A 16841-nucleotide genomic window follows, 5' to 3' on the forward strand; every position below is an offset into this window, starting at 1 on the left:
TTGTGACTGGGAGTGGCCGCTGAGACCACATAACACCAGTCTTGAAAGACCTACATTGGCTCCCAGTACATTTCTGAGCACAATTCAAAGTGTTGGTGCTGACCTTTAAAGCCCTAAACAGCCTTGGTCCAGTATATCTGAAGGAGCATCTCCACCCCCATCGTTCTGCCCGGACACAGGTCCAGCGCAAAGAGCCTTCTGGCGGTTCACTCACTGCGAGAAGCCAAGTTACAGGGAACCAGGCAGAGGGCCTTCTCGGTAGTGGCGCCCTCCCTGTGGAACACCCTCCCACCAGATGTCAAAGAGAACAACTACTACTAGACTTTTAGATGACATCCGAAGGCAGCCGTGTTTAGGGAAGTTTTTAATGTTTCATGCATTACGGTATTTTAATATTTTGTTGGAAGCTGCCCAGAGTGGCTGGGGAAGCCCAGCCAGATGGGCGGGGTATAAATAATAAATTATTATTATATATTATAACTTTCAGGGCAGCGTGTTTGCATTTCTCCTACTCCTCCCCACTTTCCGCTTGCGGCCTTGCTTTTTCTTCCCCCGTATTTTTTAAAAAAAATGCTTTATTAATTGAGAAGTGCATAACAGAAATACTCAGTAAATGCAAAGAGAAAAAATGGTAACAAATAATCTACAACCATTTGTTCCTCCATTATTTGCCTTTTATATTGTTTGCAATTCTAGCCAGCGTGACCTCCGATCTTCCCTTTTATGTTTCCAAATTATATTTCTTCAATGCACCTTTGACTTGACTGCGGCCTTGCTTTTTCCCCGGCGCAAAACCACCCCGAACCCGGAGCCCGTTTCCGTCCTTCCCGTGCGCTCTGGCGCATAAAAGCACCAGCGCGCACGCCAACTTGGCGCGCGGTTGCCTCGCTTCGCCATGGACGCGATGCTCCCCTTCTTTGCGCTTTGCCGGCGCCGTCGGAACCCCAACGCCCGGCTCCGCGTTGGCTGCCGGGCTTGTGAGTGCAGAGAGCCGGGGACTCTAACCGGGGAAAGGCTTCCTCCTCCCTCTTTTCCCTTTGCGCGCGCGCGGGGGAGGCTGCTTCCCCGGTCGCCACTTTCGCTTTCGCAGCGCGCCTAACCGGAGAGGGACCCTCCTGCGCCGGCGGCTGGTTTTGTGTGCGAGGCCCTTTCTTCTCTTTCTCCTCCTCCTCCTCCTAATCCTTCCTCCTTCCTTCTCTCCTTCCTTCCCCACGTGCAGGCGGCGGCGGCGGCGGCGGCCGGGACGGCGCCATGGCCGGGCTGGAGCTCCTCTACCACTCGGTCTCCCCGGACATCTCCAGCCCGCAGGACGCCTTGATCTGCTACCTGCACTGGAAGCTCATCACGCAAGGCTTCCGCTGCCTCGGCGCCGGCGACGAGGTGAGAGCAGAAGGGAAGGAGGGTTGCCAACGCTCTCCCCCCCTCTCGGCGCCTCTGCCCAGGTGCGTCGCGGAGAAGGGGGCGCGAGGTCGTCTTGGGTAGCTGCGTCGAGGCGGCAGGCTGCGGGAAGGGCAGGGGTTAATGCTGGCGCTGCTTACCAGGCTGGAAAAATAGGGGGGGTTGCCAACTCTTGCCGCTCCCCCTCGGCGCCTCTGCCCAGGTGCGTCGCGGCGAAGGGGGCGTGAGATCGTCTGGGCAGCTGCGTAGTGGCGGCCTCCACTTTGGCAGGCTGTGAAAAGGGCGAAGGAGTAGGCAACGTTTTTCAGCAGGGGGCCGGTCCATTGTCCCTCAGACCTTGTGGGGGGCCGGACTATATTTAGGGGAGGGGGGAATGAACAAATTGCTATGCGCCACAAATAACCCAGAGATGCAGCCCTCTTCAGGGAAGTTTTTAATGTGTGACGTATTAATGTATTTTTAACCTTTGTTGGAAGCCGCCCAGAGTGGCTGGGGAAACCCAGCCAGATGGGCGGGGTGCAAATAATAAAATATTATTATATTATTAATAAAAGCACACATTCTACTCATTTAAAAACACACCGATTCCAGGACCCTCTGCAGGCTGGTTTTAGAAGGCGATTGGGCCGGATCCGGCCCCAGGCCTTCGTTTGCCTACCCATGGAGTAAGCTGTCTCCTCTTAACTTCCTGGGGCAAAAAAGGAGAGGGGTTGCCAACTCCTTCCTCGTCTCTGGACGCCTCAGACCAGCTGCATCGCTGGGCCACCCAGGCCAGTGAGAAGCAGTGATCACCAGCCTGGCAGGATGTGGTATTTGTATTATTATTATTATTATTATTATTATTATTATTATTATTATTATTATTTTATTTATACACCGCCCATCTGGCTGGGCTTCCCCAGCCACTCTGGGCGGCTTCCAACAAAATATTAAAATACAGTAATACATCGAACATTAAAAGCTTCCCTAAACAGGGCTGCCTTCAGATGTCTTCTAAAAGTCTGGTAGTTGTTGTTCTCTTTGACATCTGGTGAGAGGGCGTTCCACAGGGCGGGCGCCACCACCGAGAAGGCCCTCTGCCTGGTTCCCTGTAACTTGGCTTCTCGCAGCAAGAGAAGGCCCTTGGCACTGGACCTCAGTGTCCGGGCAGAACGATAGGGGTGGAGACGTTCCTTCAGGTATACTAGACCGAGGCCGTTTAGGGCTTTAAGGGTCAGCACCAACACTTTGAATTGTGCTTGGAAACGTACTGGGAGCCAATGTAGGTCTTTGAAGACCGGTGTTATATGGTCTCAGCGGCCACTTCCAGTCACCAGTCTAGCTGCCGCATTCTGGATTAATTGCAGTTTCCGGGTCACCTTCAAAGGTAGTCCCACGTAGAGCGCATTGCAGTAGTCCAAGCGGGAGATAACCAGAGCATGCACCACTCTGGCGAGACAGTCCGCGGGCAGGTAGGGTCTCATCCTGCGTACCAGATAGAGCTGGTAGACAGCTGCCCTGGACACAGAATCTTACATGTTGTGCCTCTCCCCATAACTTACCTTCCTCCCCCACTCCTCAAAAGCCCAGGTGGGAGGTGGTGCGCTCTCCTTCCTTGGGGGATTTTAAGCAGAGGTTCGATGGCCATCTGTCATGCGTGGTCTAGTTGAGGTTCTGCTCTGCAGAGGGTTGGACTAGATGACCCCCTGGATCCCTTCAGTTCTATGATTCTGTTTTAATTTTGGCTTCCTATTCCCGTTCTATTATATATATCTCTCTTTTAAGGGTGTGGCAACCAGAACTGTAGGCAGGTGCTTGCTTTGGTTTTAATTTTTTTATATATATAATATAATTTTTATTAAATTTTCACTTTAAACAATAAACAGTAATTTCAAATATTCATCTACATCTCTCATTCCCTACAGCTCTGGCGAGCTTATGACTTCCCTCCATCACGCCAATAGGCTTTCCCTTTTCAAATCTACAGGTGAAACTCAAAAAATTTGAATATCATGGAAAAGTTCATTTATTTCAGTAATTCAACTTAAAAGGTGAAAAAACTAATATATGAGATGGACTCATGACATGCAAAGCGAAATATGGCAAGCCTTTGTTATAATTGTGATGATTATGGCGTACAGCTGATGAAAACCCCAAATTAACAATCTCAGAAAATTACAATATTGTGAAAAGGTGCAGTAGCTACTCAATCCATAACATAACCCTGCAATGGGTTCCTGAGCCTTTAAATGGTCTCTCAGTTAATACCTCCACAGGTGATATCCACCATGGTGTTTTCCTCTCCAGCAGGTTCTTATTCCTTTCCCAAACCTCATATATAGATCTTATCACATGATTTGTAAAACCTCTATGTACTTTGACTTTATCATACCAAAGATAAGAGTGCCAGTGCTTTGGTTTTAATTTTTATTGATCTCTGTATTGTAAAAACTACCCAAAGAACTTGGCTGGATACATAGCTTGCAAACGTCGTTCTTCCTGCACATGTTGTTGTTGTTGTTTACCTGCCCTTCCCCCTAAGGTCCTATGGCGCGTTGCAGTATTAAAATGTCAGAATTGCTTGTGTATATTTATTTGTATGGCCTACCTTATTTTTATGATTGCATGCTGTTTTGAACTGTTTTTAATATTGTGACCTGCCCTGGGACCTTAGGGGGAAGGGCGAGTTGTTGTTGTTGTTGTTTATGACAATGATAAGGAGCCAATCCAGCTTCCCTGGGAAGGGCGTTCGAGTCTGGAAGCTGCCACCACTGAGAAGGTCCTTTCCAGGCCATGTTTAAGGACTGGTACCAGACTCAAGAAAGTGCTTGTACTCTTCCTCCTCCCTCCCCAACCCATTTTCCTTTCATGCCGTCTCTTTAACCTGTGAATCGGCTGGTAAGGAATGGAGGGTTTTTAAAAAATGTAAGCCCCCCTGGGTGCCTTTTCAGCTGAAGGTAAAAATGCTTTAAATAGCTAGAATAGTGCCCAAAGTCCACCCAAGTGCACCTTCCATCAGAGGTCAAAGAGATGCAGTCCAGTGAATTTTTTAAAGTTTCGCCTCTCTCTTCCGGGGTGTCGTTGCACAGCCAGGCGCCAACGAGAGGAAGTCTGAGATGCTGCCTGCCGGGTGGAACGCAGACAGCGACCTGTTCACCCTCCGCTACAGGATGAAGGACGATTCCCGTGACCTACTGCTGAAGGGGATCATGATGGACGGCAGCATCATCCTCAATGCCATGGTGAGGCGGCTCTGCAGGCAGCTGATGGATGATGATGATGATGATGATAATAATAATAATAATTAATAATTATTATTTATTTATACCCCACCCATCTGGCTGTGTTTCCCCAGCCACTCTGGGCCGCTTCTAACAGAACACTAAAATACAATAACCTATCAAACATTAAAAGCTTCCTTAAACAAGGCTGCCTTCAGATGTCTTCTAAAAGTTTGGTAGTTATTTTTCTCTTTGGCATCTGGTGGGAGGGCTTTCCACAGGGCGGGTGCCACCACCGAGAAGGCCCTCTGCCTGGTTCCCTGTAACTTTTCTTCTCGCAGTGAGGGAACCACCAGAAGGCCATCGGTGCTGGACCTCAGTGTCCTGGTAGAATGATGGAGGTGGAGATGCTCCTTCAGATATACTGGACCGAGGCCGTTTAGGGCTTTAAAGGTCAGCACCAATACTTTGAATTGTGCTCAGAAACGTACTGGGAGCCAATGAAGATCTTTCAGGACCAGTGTTATGTGGTCTTGGCGGCTGCTCCCAGTCACCAATCTAGCTGCCGCATTCTGGTTTAGTTGCAGTTTCCAGGTCCCCTTCAAAGGTAGCCCCACATAGAGCGCATTGGTGTAGCCAATGCTACACCATTGGAGAGCCAGCGTGGTGTAGTGGTTAAGAGCGGTGGACTCGTAATCTGGGGAACCGGGTTTGATTCCCCGCTCCTCCACATGCAGCTGCTGGGTGACCTTGGGCCAGTCACACTTCTCTGAAGTCTCTCAGCCCCACTCACCTCACAGAGTGTTTGTTGTGGGGGAGGAAGGGAAAGGAGAATGTTAGCCGCTTTGAGACTCCTTCGGGTAGTGATAAAGCGGGATATCAAATCCAAACTCCTCCATTGCAGTAGTCCAAGCGAGAGATAACCAGAGCATGCACCACTCTGGCGAGACAGTCTGCGGGCAGGTAGGGTCTCAGCCTGCATACCAGATGGAGCTGATAAACAGCTGCCGTGGACATGGGAAGCTGCCTTATGTAGTCTGTTGGGCCCATCCAGCCCAGTATTGTCTCCACTGGCTGGCAGCAGCTGTCCAGGATTTCAAGCCCTACCTAGAGTTGGTCCCTTGTGTCCTTCTGCACGCAAGGATGATGCTCTGCTCATGACCTGCAGCCCTTTTCCAGCAGCAGAAAGGTCTTTGCTAGAGCAGGAAACTCTTCATCTCAAGGTCAGGGGTTCAATCCCCACGTTGGGCTGAAAATATTCCTGCACTGCAGGGAGTTGGACTTTCCTGTTTGGTTCAATTGTACTTATTTAATTTGAGCACTGGAATCCATTTTCAGTGCTTGGGATCAAACCTGCCATAGGAGGATAATTGGAGAAGAGTGCCTCTGACCATGCGCAGAGCGAGATTCCTTCCCAGCGCCTTTAATCACACACAAGGCGGTCCAAACTTTCAGGAGGGAGATCTTCCTTGCTGCCGCCCCCCCCCCACTCAATAGGGGGTGGGTTCATACTCCTCCCGCTTTTCCACCTCCGTCCTTCCCAAACTCAGCCCTGTCTCTTTTCTGTTTTCCCTCCAGGATCCCAAGTTACAGAAAGTGACAGCTTTGACCTTGAAAGTGTCCGACTTCGTCGACCCGGAACACCTGGCTGATTTTGACAAGTAATTTCATCATCAAATCTTTTATTGGGATCACATACAAACATCTGAAGGGACGCGGGTGGCGCTGTGGGTTAAACCTCAGAGCCTAGGGCTTGCCGATCAGAAGGTCGGTGGTTCAAATCCCCGCAACAGGATGAGCTCCCATTACTCGGTCCCTGCTCCTGCCAACCTAGCAGTTCAAAAGCACATCAAAGTGCAAGTAGATAAATAGGTACCGCTCCGGCAGGAAAGTAAACAGCGTTTCCGTGTGCTGCTCTGGTTCGCCAGAAGCAGCTTAGACATGCTGGCCACATGACCCGGAAGCTGTACACCGGCTCCCTTGGCCAGTAAAGCGAGATGAGCGCCGCAACCCCAGAGTTGGCCACAACTGGACATAATGGTCAGGGGTCCCTCTACCTTTACCTTACAAACATCCAAAACAAATCAATACAGAATTACCACTTCCCCAGGGGCACAAAATATTTGCTAAAACAAAGGAGGCAGAGCAGTCTATCGTCGCATCTCTTGGTCTCCAGGGAGATCAGACGTCTGCAATGTATTTCAACATCGAAAAACCAAATAGAGATATTTAGCCACTAACTTGGTGAGCTCCTGATCATTCCCTAGTACAGTGGTATTTCGGGTTACATACGCTTCAGGTTACAGACTCCACTAACCCAGAAATAGTACTTTGGGTTAAGAACTTTGCCTCAGTATGAGAACAGAAATTGTGCAGTGGCGGCACGACGGCAGCAGGAGGCCCCATTAGCTAAAGTGGTCCTTCAGGTTAAGAACAGTTTCAGGTTAAGAACGGACCTCTGGAACAAATTAAGTTCTTAACCCGAGGTACCACTGAAATAGAAAATGTATGACCTCCAACTCTGGTTTCCATTTGGGGATACAGAGTTGATCTAGAAATTGCTGACGGAGATCAGCATATAGTTTACAATTGAGAACCGTATGTGTGAGAGTTTCCAGCAGGTGCTCTTCACGTGGGCAAGTTCTTTCTCCTTCCACCGTGCCTGAGAACCTTCCCCAAAGGAGGTTGGATAGATTTGAATTAAACCTGGCCAGCGAAAATGCCCTTCTTTCTTGAGGGAAATTCAAGGTAATTGTGGTTAGTTTCTTGTGCCCAAGAAAGTTGAAAATAAAAAGAACATGTTTTCTTTGCTGCTATTGTTAGTTCTTGGTGTTCAATATCCCACAACCTAGTTTTTATTATAGCCTTGGTAGGGACATCGATTGCAAAAGTTCCACTGACAGCCCGAGTTGCTGCCCCTGCTTATTAAACTGTTGTAGCCCTGGGGAAAGAAAGGGGTCTAACAAAACTTCGCTTATCTGATGTAAGGCAGATGTTTAACCAGCAAAGAAGAAATATCTCTACCTTGTGTTGACCTCCCTCTAGTAATTGCAGCTCTTTGTAAAGGTCTTGGGTGCATTCGGAAGAAGAGCGATGTCTGTTTGCGAAGGGGCCCTTGGGTGGGGGGAAACATGCGTGGCCTTTCCACAGCTGTGGGAACATAAGCCGAGAACCCCCAGCCAGATCAGACATGCATGGGGAAAACTAATCATTTTATGTTCAATAGTGGGCAAGCAAAACACACATGTATATTTTTCACTTCATAAGACGCACCAGACCATAAGACGCACCTAGTTGTTTAGAGGAGGAAAACAAGGGGGAAAAATATTCTGAACAAAACAGTGGATGTATGATTTTTGTGGTTCATGTTGTGGCCACAGACATGTGATTTGACTGTGAGTTTGGGGTAGCCCAGTGCAAAAATCCTGAGGATGCATGTGGATCCGTGCTTTGTAACCATTTTTTTTTTTGTTCCATTGTGGCCCCACGAAACAGTGGATGCGTGATTTTTTTTGGTGCAGGCTGTAGCCATGGACATGCTATGTGATCTGATGGTGAATTTGGGGTGACCCAATGTAAAAATCCTGAGGATCCTCCCCCCCTCGCAGGCAGCCTCCTTTATCGCTAGCCTCCCTTATCTCCCGATCGCTTGCCAATCAGCTGTTTCCTTTCAACACCCCCTTCCCTCTTTCAAAAAAAAAAAAGCATGATCTGCTTTTCGCCCCTGGGCAATTCGGCTCCAGGGACCACGCATTCGCTCCTTAAGACGTAGAGACATTTCCCCTTACTTTTTAGGAAGAAAAAAGTGTGTCTTATGGAGTGAAAAATACGGTACATCATTTTATTTGCATGTTGTCTTTCCATAGTTCAAACCATGCTCAAAGGCAGCTTGCAACATGGAAAAGTACAACATTGCAAACAAAACAAAAGGAGTCATAAACAAGAAAGATAACACCTAGAGTTGGAAGGGACCTGAGGGTCATCTAGTCCAAGCCCCTGCCGTGCAGGAATCTCAGTTTGAGCAGGAATCTCAACATCAAAAAGCACACGGCCAAATTAGACATTTTCCCACTGATGGATTTATGAATTATATCCCACCTTTTCTCCAAGGAGCTCAAGGTGGAATGCACTGTTCTCCCCGCTCCTCATTCATCCCCCTAACAGCCCTGTGAGGTAGGCCAGGCTGAGAGGAGCAACCTGCCAAGCTTTTTGAGAAGACATTTAGTGACTGAGCCTGAAACCTCTTGAGGGCTTGTTCTCTGCCAACAGTTAGATACCTTAGATAGCCCTTTTTTAAACAAACATAATGGGGTCCAGTATACTCTAAATAGTCTTTTTTGTTGTAGAATTATTATTATTATTATTATTATTATTATTATTATTATTATTATTTTATTTATACCCCGCCCATCTGGTTGGGTTTCCCCAGCCACTCTGGACGGCTTCCAACAAAAGATTAAAATACAGTAATACATCGAACATTAAAAGCTTCCCTAAACAGGGCTGCTAGGCTGTTTTTCTCTTTGACATCTGGTGGGAGGGTGTTCCACAGGGCGGGTGCCACTACCGAGAAGGCCCTCTGCAAGAAAGACTATGAGGAGAATTATTAGTTAATGGTAATTAAGAGTAATAGAGAAACTAAGAAATGCAGAATAAGTGATAAAAAACGGGAAATCATCAGAGATGTTGACAGAAGTCTTAATTATTATATAAGATAAGAATAAAAGAAAATAAAAATAAAAGAACGATGGGGGTGGAGACGCTCCTTCGGGTATACTGGGCTGAGGCCATTTAGGGCTTTAAAGGTCAGCGCCAAGACTTAGAATTGTGCTCGGAAACGTACTAGTGTGAGCCTCAATGTAAGGTCCAGAGGCACCCTTGTTACAGCAGTTAAAACAGTTTCCCACTGTGTGGTCAAAACGGAGATCTCTAATTCTGCCTTCTCTCCCGCCTCAGAGTGTACCAGAACACAGAGGAGCTGCAGGCACAGGTCACGGCCCACATCGTCTCTCCCTTCGAGGCGGCCAAAGAGAGGAGCGTGGCCAAGGAGGAGCCCCGGCGTGAGCGGAACCCGTCTCCTCCCAACCCTCCGGACCATGACCCGCTGTGGATCCCGCCTCGCCATCCCCACGGCAGCCGGCAGCCCAACTGGTAAAGCCCCTTGTAATGCGGCAGAGAGTGGGGAGGGACTGGCTTTGGTCCAGAGGTTGCCCCAGGGATGCTCCTAACACAACGGTCAACTTTTCCTTTTTTTTAAGGGAAATTCCCTTATTCCGAATAGGATTCCTCGCAAGAAAAGGGAAAAGTTGACAGCTGTGGCTCCTAGGTTCACATGTGCAAGGCTGGATCCTAGCGCTGAGCTGAGCGTTGCTTAGATTTCCTTGTCTTCTCTCTTTTTTTAAAAAAAAAAGCGTTTTATTTATTTGCTAACATCTTTATATTACATCGGTAAACGTTGTCATATTACATTAGAGGACTTACTATAATATAATTTCCAACACGTATACATAAATTATATATGAATTTTATATACCTAGAAAGAAAATGAAAGAAAAAAGAGAAAAAAACAAAAATAAATCTCCCCCCCCCCCAAAAAAAATCGTATACATATCAACACACTAGACTTCTTGCCTTTCCCGTTGTATATTCCTTTTTTTTCAAATGAATGTACTCTTATTATTGTATATTTCTTTACATATTATCTAATATGTTCCTATATCAATATGTGCTCTAGTCTTATTTCTCAACTCAGTCTCACTCCAACGTCAATCAAATGCTAGCATAGATAGCAAACCTTTACAGTGGTACCTCGGGTTAGATACGCTTCAGGTTACAGACTCCGCTAACGCAGAAATAGTGCTTCAGCTTAAGAACTTTGCTTCAGGATGAGAACAGAAATCGTGCTCTGGCGGCGCAGCGGCAGTACCAGGCCCCATTAGCTAAAGTGGTCCTTCAGGTTAAGAACAATTTCAGCTTAAGAACGGACCTCTGGAATGAATTAAGTACTTAACCAGAGGTACCACTGTACTGTATTTTTGAACATATGTTTTATATCTATCCAACTTTTCCACAAATTTTTGTTTTGAATTGCATCTCAGGGTATTGGTTAACTGCGCCATTTCAGCAAATTCTTGTAGCTTGCAACGCCAGTCCGTTATTGTCGGGGCTTCTTGTTCCTTCCACCCCTTTGCCACCAAAGTCCGAAGCTGTGGCCGTTGCATATAAAAATACCTCCCTAAAGGCCTTTGGGATATCCCTGCAAACAATGCTTCACAGAAATGCCTCTGGTCTTTTTAAAAAAGTTATTCCAAACATTTCCTTGTCTTCTCTGATCTAATCCTGACAAGACAGAAGTACTGTTTTGGGGGGACAGGGGACAGGCAGGTCCTGAATGGGGTAACTGTGCCCCTGAAGGACCAGGTGCGCAGCCTGGGAGTCATTTTGGACTCACAGCTGTCCATGGAGGCGCAGGTCCATTCTGTGTCCAGGGCAGCTGTTTATCAGCTCCATCTGGTACTCAGGATGAGACCCTACCTGCCCATGGACTGTCTCGCCAGAGTGGTGCATGCTCTAGTTATCTCCCGCTTGGACTACTGCAATACGCTCTACGTGGGGCTACCTTTGAAGGTGACCCGGAAAGTGCAATTAATCCAGAATGCGGCAGCTAGACTGGTGACTGGGAGTGGCCGCTGGGACCACATAACACTGGTCCTGAGAGATCTGCACTGGCTCCCAGTACGTTTCCGAGAACAATTCAAAGTGTTGGTGCTGACCTTGAAAGCCCTAAACAGCCTCGGTCGTGTATACCTGAAGGAGCGTCTCCAACTCCATCATTCTGCCCGGACACTGAGGTGCAGCTCCGAGGGCCTTCTGGCGGTTCCCTCCCTGCAAGAAGTGAGGGTTACAGGGAACCAGGCAGAGAGCCTTCTCGGTAGTGGCACCCGCCCTGTGGAACGCCCTCCCTTCAGATGTGAAGGAAATAAGCAGCTATCCTATCTTTAAAAGACATCTGAAGGCAGCCCTGTTTAGGGAAGTTTTTAATATTTAATGCTGTATTGTTTTTAACATTCGATTGGGAGCCACCCAGAGTGGCTGGGGAAACTCAGCCAGATGGGTGGGGTATAAATAATAAATTATTATTATTATTATTATTATTATTATTAGCCGAGAGTGAAAACGCCATTTCCGTTTCAGGCCAGACCCCATGGGGCCCTTCGCCGTTGGAGGAGAAGACCTGAACCCCTTTGGGTAAGTCAGTCCCCTTTACCTGTAAGGCTGTTTTTTAAATAAAATAAAATAAGAAATTTACAGTTCATGTTCCCCCATGGATCTTCTCCAATCTCCCCAAATTCTTCTTGCTCAGGGGCCGAAGCGGTGGGATGATCATGGATCCGCTGCGTTCAGGGTTTCCAAATCCCATTCGCGACCCGTCTTCAGGACTCCCCAACAGGCTGCCTCCAGGATCCGTGCCTCCTGGTGCCAGATTTGACCCCTTTGGGCCCCCTGGGGCAAACCGGAGTGGGTAAGTAGGGGGGCAAGTTTGCTGGGGGGATGGGACAGGGACGGACACCAGCCTAGAATTTTAGTGTTGAAAACGTTGCTGCGTTCGAGACATTTTCATGCCAGAGGCAGGAAATCAAAACAGCTGCTCCCTTTTCACTAATTGAACCAATACAGTGGTGCCCCGCAAGACGAAAGCCTCGCAAGACGGAAAACCCGCTAGACGAAAGGGTTTTCCGTTTGCGATGCGCTTCGCAAGACGAATTTCCCTATGGGCTTGCTTCGCAAGACGAAAACGTCTTGCGAGTCTCGCCATTTCCCCCCCTTTTTCCCCCCTTTTTCAAAGGCGCTAAGTCACTAATAGCCTTTTAGCAGCTTAGCCGCTAATCCTTTGATAGCCGCTAAGCCGCTAAATCACTAATAGCGCTAATCTTCTTAGCCGCTAATGGGGTTGCTTCGCAAGACGAAAAAACCGCTAGACGAAGAGAATCGCAGAACGGATTCTTTTCGTCTTGCGAGGCACCACTGTAATTCAACCCGTACCCAACGGAAAGAATAGCATCCTGCCATCTGCAGGAGCTGCAGAGATTTAGCTAGGTTTTAACAATGGGGCCTGCTTTTCAGGATTGCCGTAGTTCAGGCTCAGTGCATCTGCTTGGAATGCAGAATGCTGCTGGTTCGATTCCTGGCATCTCCAGGCAGGGAAGGGAAGGACACACTCTCTCTCTCTATATATATATATATATATATATATCCTGCATGTGAAACTGAAAATGCAAAAATAATCTCCCTCTCTCTTCTCTCTCTCTCTCTCTCAATATATATATACACACACACACAGACAGACACACACAGAGAGAGAGAGTTTATTTTAGCATTTTCAATTTTACATGCAATAACAATAAAATAAAACATAATAATAATAATAATCTCCCCAGCCACTCTGGGCGGCTTCTAACAAGGCTGAAAAATACATTAAAATGTCACACATTAAAAACTTCCCTGAACGCCTTCAGTTGTCTTCAGGTGTCTTCTAAAGGTCAGATAGTTGTTCTCCTTGATATCTGTTGGGAGGGTGTTCCACAGGGAGGGTGCCACTACTGAGAAGGCCCTCTGCCTGGTTTCCTGTAGCTTTACTTCTCGCAGTGAGGGAACCTCCAGAAGGCCCTCGGAGCTGGACCTCAGCGTCTTGTGGGGCCGGACTACTTTTTGGGGGGGAATGAACGAATTCCTGTGCCCCACAAATAACCCAGAGATGCATTTTAAATAAAAACACACATTCTATTCATGTAAAAACACACTGATTCCTGGAATGTCAGCGGGCCGGATTGAGAAGGCGATTTGGCCGGATCCGGCCCCCGGGCCTTAGTTTGCCTACCCATTCTGTAGACGGAATGGGTAGCATTTTATTCTTGCTCACCCTAGAACAGGCATAGGCAAACTCCAGCCCTCCAGATGTTTGGGACTATAATTTTCATCATCCTTAGCTAACGGGACCAGTGGTCAGGGATGATGGGACTTGTAGTCCCAAAAACCTGGAGGGCCGGAGTTTGCCTATGCCTGCCCTAGAATATGGGGAGTGACGGTTGATGCTCTTTGTTCACCTTCCAGGCCAAACCCTGACCACCTGCCGCCGCCCAACTACGACGACATGTTCATGTGAGGACTGCTGAGGACCTGCTCCCCTCGGGTTGATCGGCGCTCATCTCTGACCCCCAAGTGTTTGGGGCACGGGCTTCCGTCTGCTAGCAGGCCGCCACCCTGTCTCCTGCTTTGATTTCCCACCACATAAACCGGAAGAGGAAGGCGTGTGCATAGAAATGTTTATGTATATATCTATTTTCCCCTTCTCTCTTCTCCTGCTGCCCCAAACACTTTAGGTTGACTTCCCCGCCGCCCTGAAACGGCAGGCGCCAGTGAAAACGGACTGCCATGCTCTTAACATCTGCTGGGGGGTTGGTTTTCGAAGGATGCGCAGGGGCCAGGGAGGAATTGTCCCCTTCCAAAACCTGGGTGTGCCCAGCAACCCAGTTGGCCACTGATGGTTTCTGACGCTAGTCATAGCAGGGGCAGGTAGGGAAGAGTTGGACCAATCGAAAGCCCACCCTCCAAAATGCCTCCACCCTCCCCAGCTTGTCACTCAAAACAAGCTCCAACTTAAAAACCCCTTTTTTCCTTGAAAGGCCATTTCCCCGTCCCCCTATTTTCCTAGCTTCTGATGAAACCAACCGGCTACCTGGCAAGTAAAAAAAAAACAACCCACAAAAAAGGCTTCTTCTTTTCCCAGGTGGCACACTTGGGTTGGCACAGAGTGGGCTAGTAAGAAGCTGAAATAGCAGCAGGGTGATTGGGTGTTAGTGGCAGGCAAATTGAGTTGGCTCCTTGGTCTGGGCAGAACCAGCGTTTTGCCGCTTGCATCCCTGTCTTGTGATGATGTGTTTTGCTTTTTAGAGGGTATCTCTTGCATGCTGGCTCGAGAACAGGCTTCCCAAACTGGAATTCCCTCCAGAAGTCTAGGACTACAATCCCCATCAGGCTCAGCTTGTGGGGGGAGATAGGTGGGTCCCCAGAATTGCCTCTGAAAGCACAGTAACTGTGGTTCCCCTTCTCCCGTTGCCACACACACACAGCCGTCCCCAGCAAAGTAGGCCCAGATCAACCTCTTTGTGTTGCATGCAAGGATGTGGACTTCCTTTGCGGACTCTGTGCCTTTTGAACTGCAGGCTGGCAGCAGAAATTCAACAGGTGAAGTTTCCTCCTCTTATACTAAGGAACAGCATCCCTCTCGCTCAGCTGCTGTTAAGGGAACAGATCCATTAAAAAACACACACACAGAAACAAAATAATATTGGATAGCCTACATGCAAAAAAAGGTCAATTGTTTATATCTGTCTCTGCCACTTGCGGACTTGGATTCTGTTCCCCTTAAGTACAAAAGGGCTTTTTATGCTGCCTGGCTGCTGTTTTGGCTTCTCTGGGGACTAGGGCTTGAAGCGGAGGCGAACATATTCTACCCTCTCCATTCAGGGTAGAGAGCTGGCCGGCCAACACCGCAGGGCCGTGTGGAAAAGTCTTGCCCCCTCTCTCTCTCTCTTGGGCCAGAAATGGCGTTCTCTGCCTTATCTTCCAGGCGCTGCCAAACAGCGTTTCTTGCGGAAGGGGAACCTGTGACCCTCCGGTCATCTGATTCCCATCAGCCCTGAGCATTGGCCATGCTACCTGCAAGGGCTGATAGGAGTCCGTCAGCATCCGTAGAGCATCAGCCTCTCTGTCTCTGATGCGGCTGAAAGACTTAGCAGTATACTCTGCCTTAGAGCAAGTTCCCGCAATCCTTTTCCAGCACGGTGGTCACAGTGGCCTTCGAGTTAGCTTTGTGTGTCTGTGAAAGAGAGAGAGAGGACAGTTTTCTTCCTCTACTTGGCGAGTGTCTATTATTCCGCCCCGTCCATCCCTTCAAAGAGGAGGCACTGCTGTGATTTTTCAGGTCAGCTGATATTATCGGATTGTTTTTTCCTGCAAGGCTTGCAGCCACCACAAGATGGCTTTAAAAAAAAATATTGAAATTGCGTGATTCTCTGAGTGGTGCAGTTGCTCTGCTCTTCAGCACGCCACTGGGAGGTCTTGGGAACTGCCTGCCACCAGAGATGGCAAGATTTCTGCTTGGAGCAGTTACCATACCAGCCAGGGGGCTATTTGGGTGTGGACTGGCAGCACATGACTTCTGAAAGCCATCTAAGCTCTTAATAAGCACAGGGAGTAAACCTGGAGCATTTGTTTCCCTTTGGGGCATTTCAGTGGCTTTGAGACTTCCAAACAGCTGCATTTTCTACTTGCTTGAGAACAAAAAGCGGACGGTCCCTGCTCCGCAGGGACTTAGTCTCTACAGACAGGCTGTGATTTGATATAATAAGGACTGTGTGTGTTGTCACAGGGGTGACCTGAGTAGGTGTGTTGCAAGTTAACCCCTTTAAAGTAATAATAAAAGTTCGTGCTCTTTCACGTGGTGGTTGTTGATTCTTTGGGCTACGGCACTCAGACGACTACCATAGATCCATAGTCCAGCCCCCTGCAATGCAGGACTCACAGCTGGGTTGTGTGGAGGTGCGCTCTCTGTGTCACCAGGACTTAAATGCTGGCAAGAAGCACAATGTCAAAAGTATAATGCATGTCCTTGCTGGAGAGAATAGGCTTCTAAACCCTAGTCTGTGCTTTTCCCCCAAAGGCCCATGAGGAAGGTATTGGGTTAAAGAAAGAAAAAAAATTCAAATAGCTGAATCAAAAGCTAAGGGCAATGGATAATAAACCATTAGGCCAGCCCCCACCATAAGGTAAAGGTAAAGGGACCCCTGACCATTAGGTTCAGTTGTGGCCGACTCTGGGGTTGCGGTGCTCATCTCCCTTTACTGGCCGAGGGAGCGGGCGTACAGCTTCCGGGTCATGTGGCCAGCATGACTAAGCCGCTTCTGGCGAACCAGAGCAGCGCACGGAAACACCGTTTACCTTCCCGCCAGAGCGGTACCTGTTTATCTACTTGCACTTTGACGTGCTTTCAAACTGCTAGGTGGGCAGGAGCAGGGACCGAGCAACGGGAGCTCACCCCGTCGCGAGGATTCGAACCACCAACCTTCTGACCGGCTAGTCCTAGGCTCTGTGGTTTAACCCACAGCGCCACCCACGTCCCTTCGCCCCCACCATACTGGACTACAACTCCCAGCCAGCACGACCAATACCCAAGGATGATGG

General features: G+C 48.4%; 1 protein-coding gene across 1 annotated transcript; it reads left to right on the forward strand.

Moving 5' to 3' along the window:
• Positions 1-1021: 1021 nt before the first annotated feature.
• On the forward strand, positions 1022-14358 carry PSMF1 (proteasome inhibitor subunit 1). Its single transcript, XM_053394642.1, has 7 exons — positions 1022-1380; positions 4467-4619; positions 6177-6259; positions 9555-9749; positions 11793-11846; positions 11962-12120; positions 13710-14358. Exons 1-7 carry the CDS (start codon positions 1252-1254, stop codon positions 13759-13761), a joined length of 825 nt encoding a protein of 274 aa, XP_053250617.1. The 5' UTR covers positions 1022-1251; the 3' UTR covers positions 13762-14358.
• The last annotated feature ends 2483 nt before the right edge of the window (positions 14359-16841 follow it).

The sequence above is a fragment of the Podarcis raffonei genome, chromosome 6 (genome assembly GCF_027172205.1).
Source record: "Podarcis raffonei isolate rPodRaf1 chromosome 6, rPodRaf1.pri, whole genome shotgun sequence".
Lineage (NCBI taxonomy): Eukaryota > Metazoa > Chordata > Lepidosauria > Squamata > Lacertidae > Podarcis > Podarcis raffonei.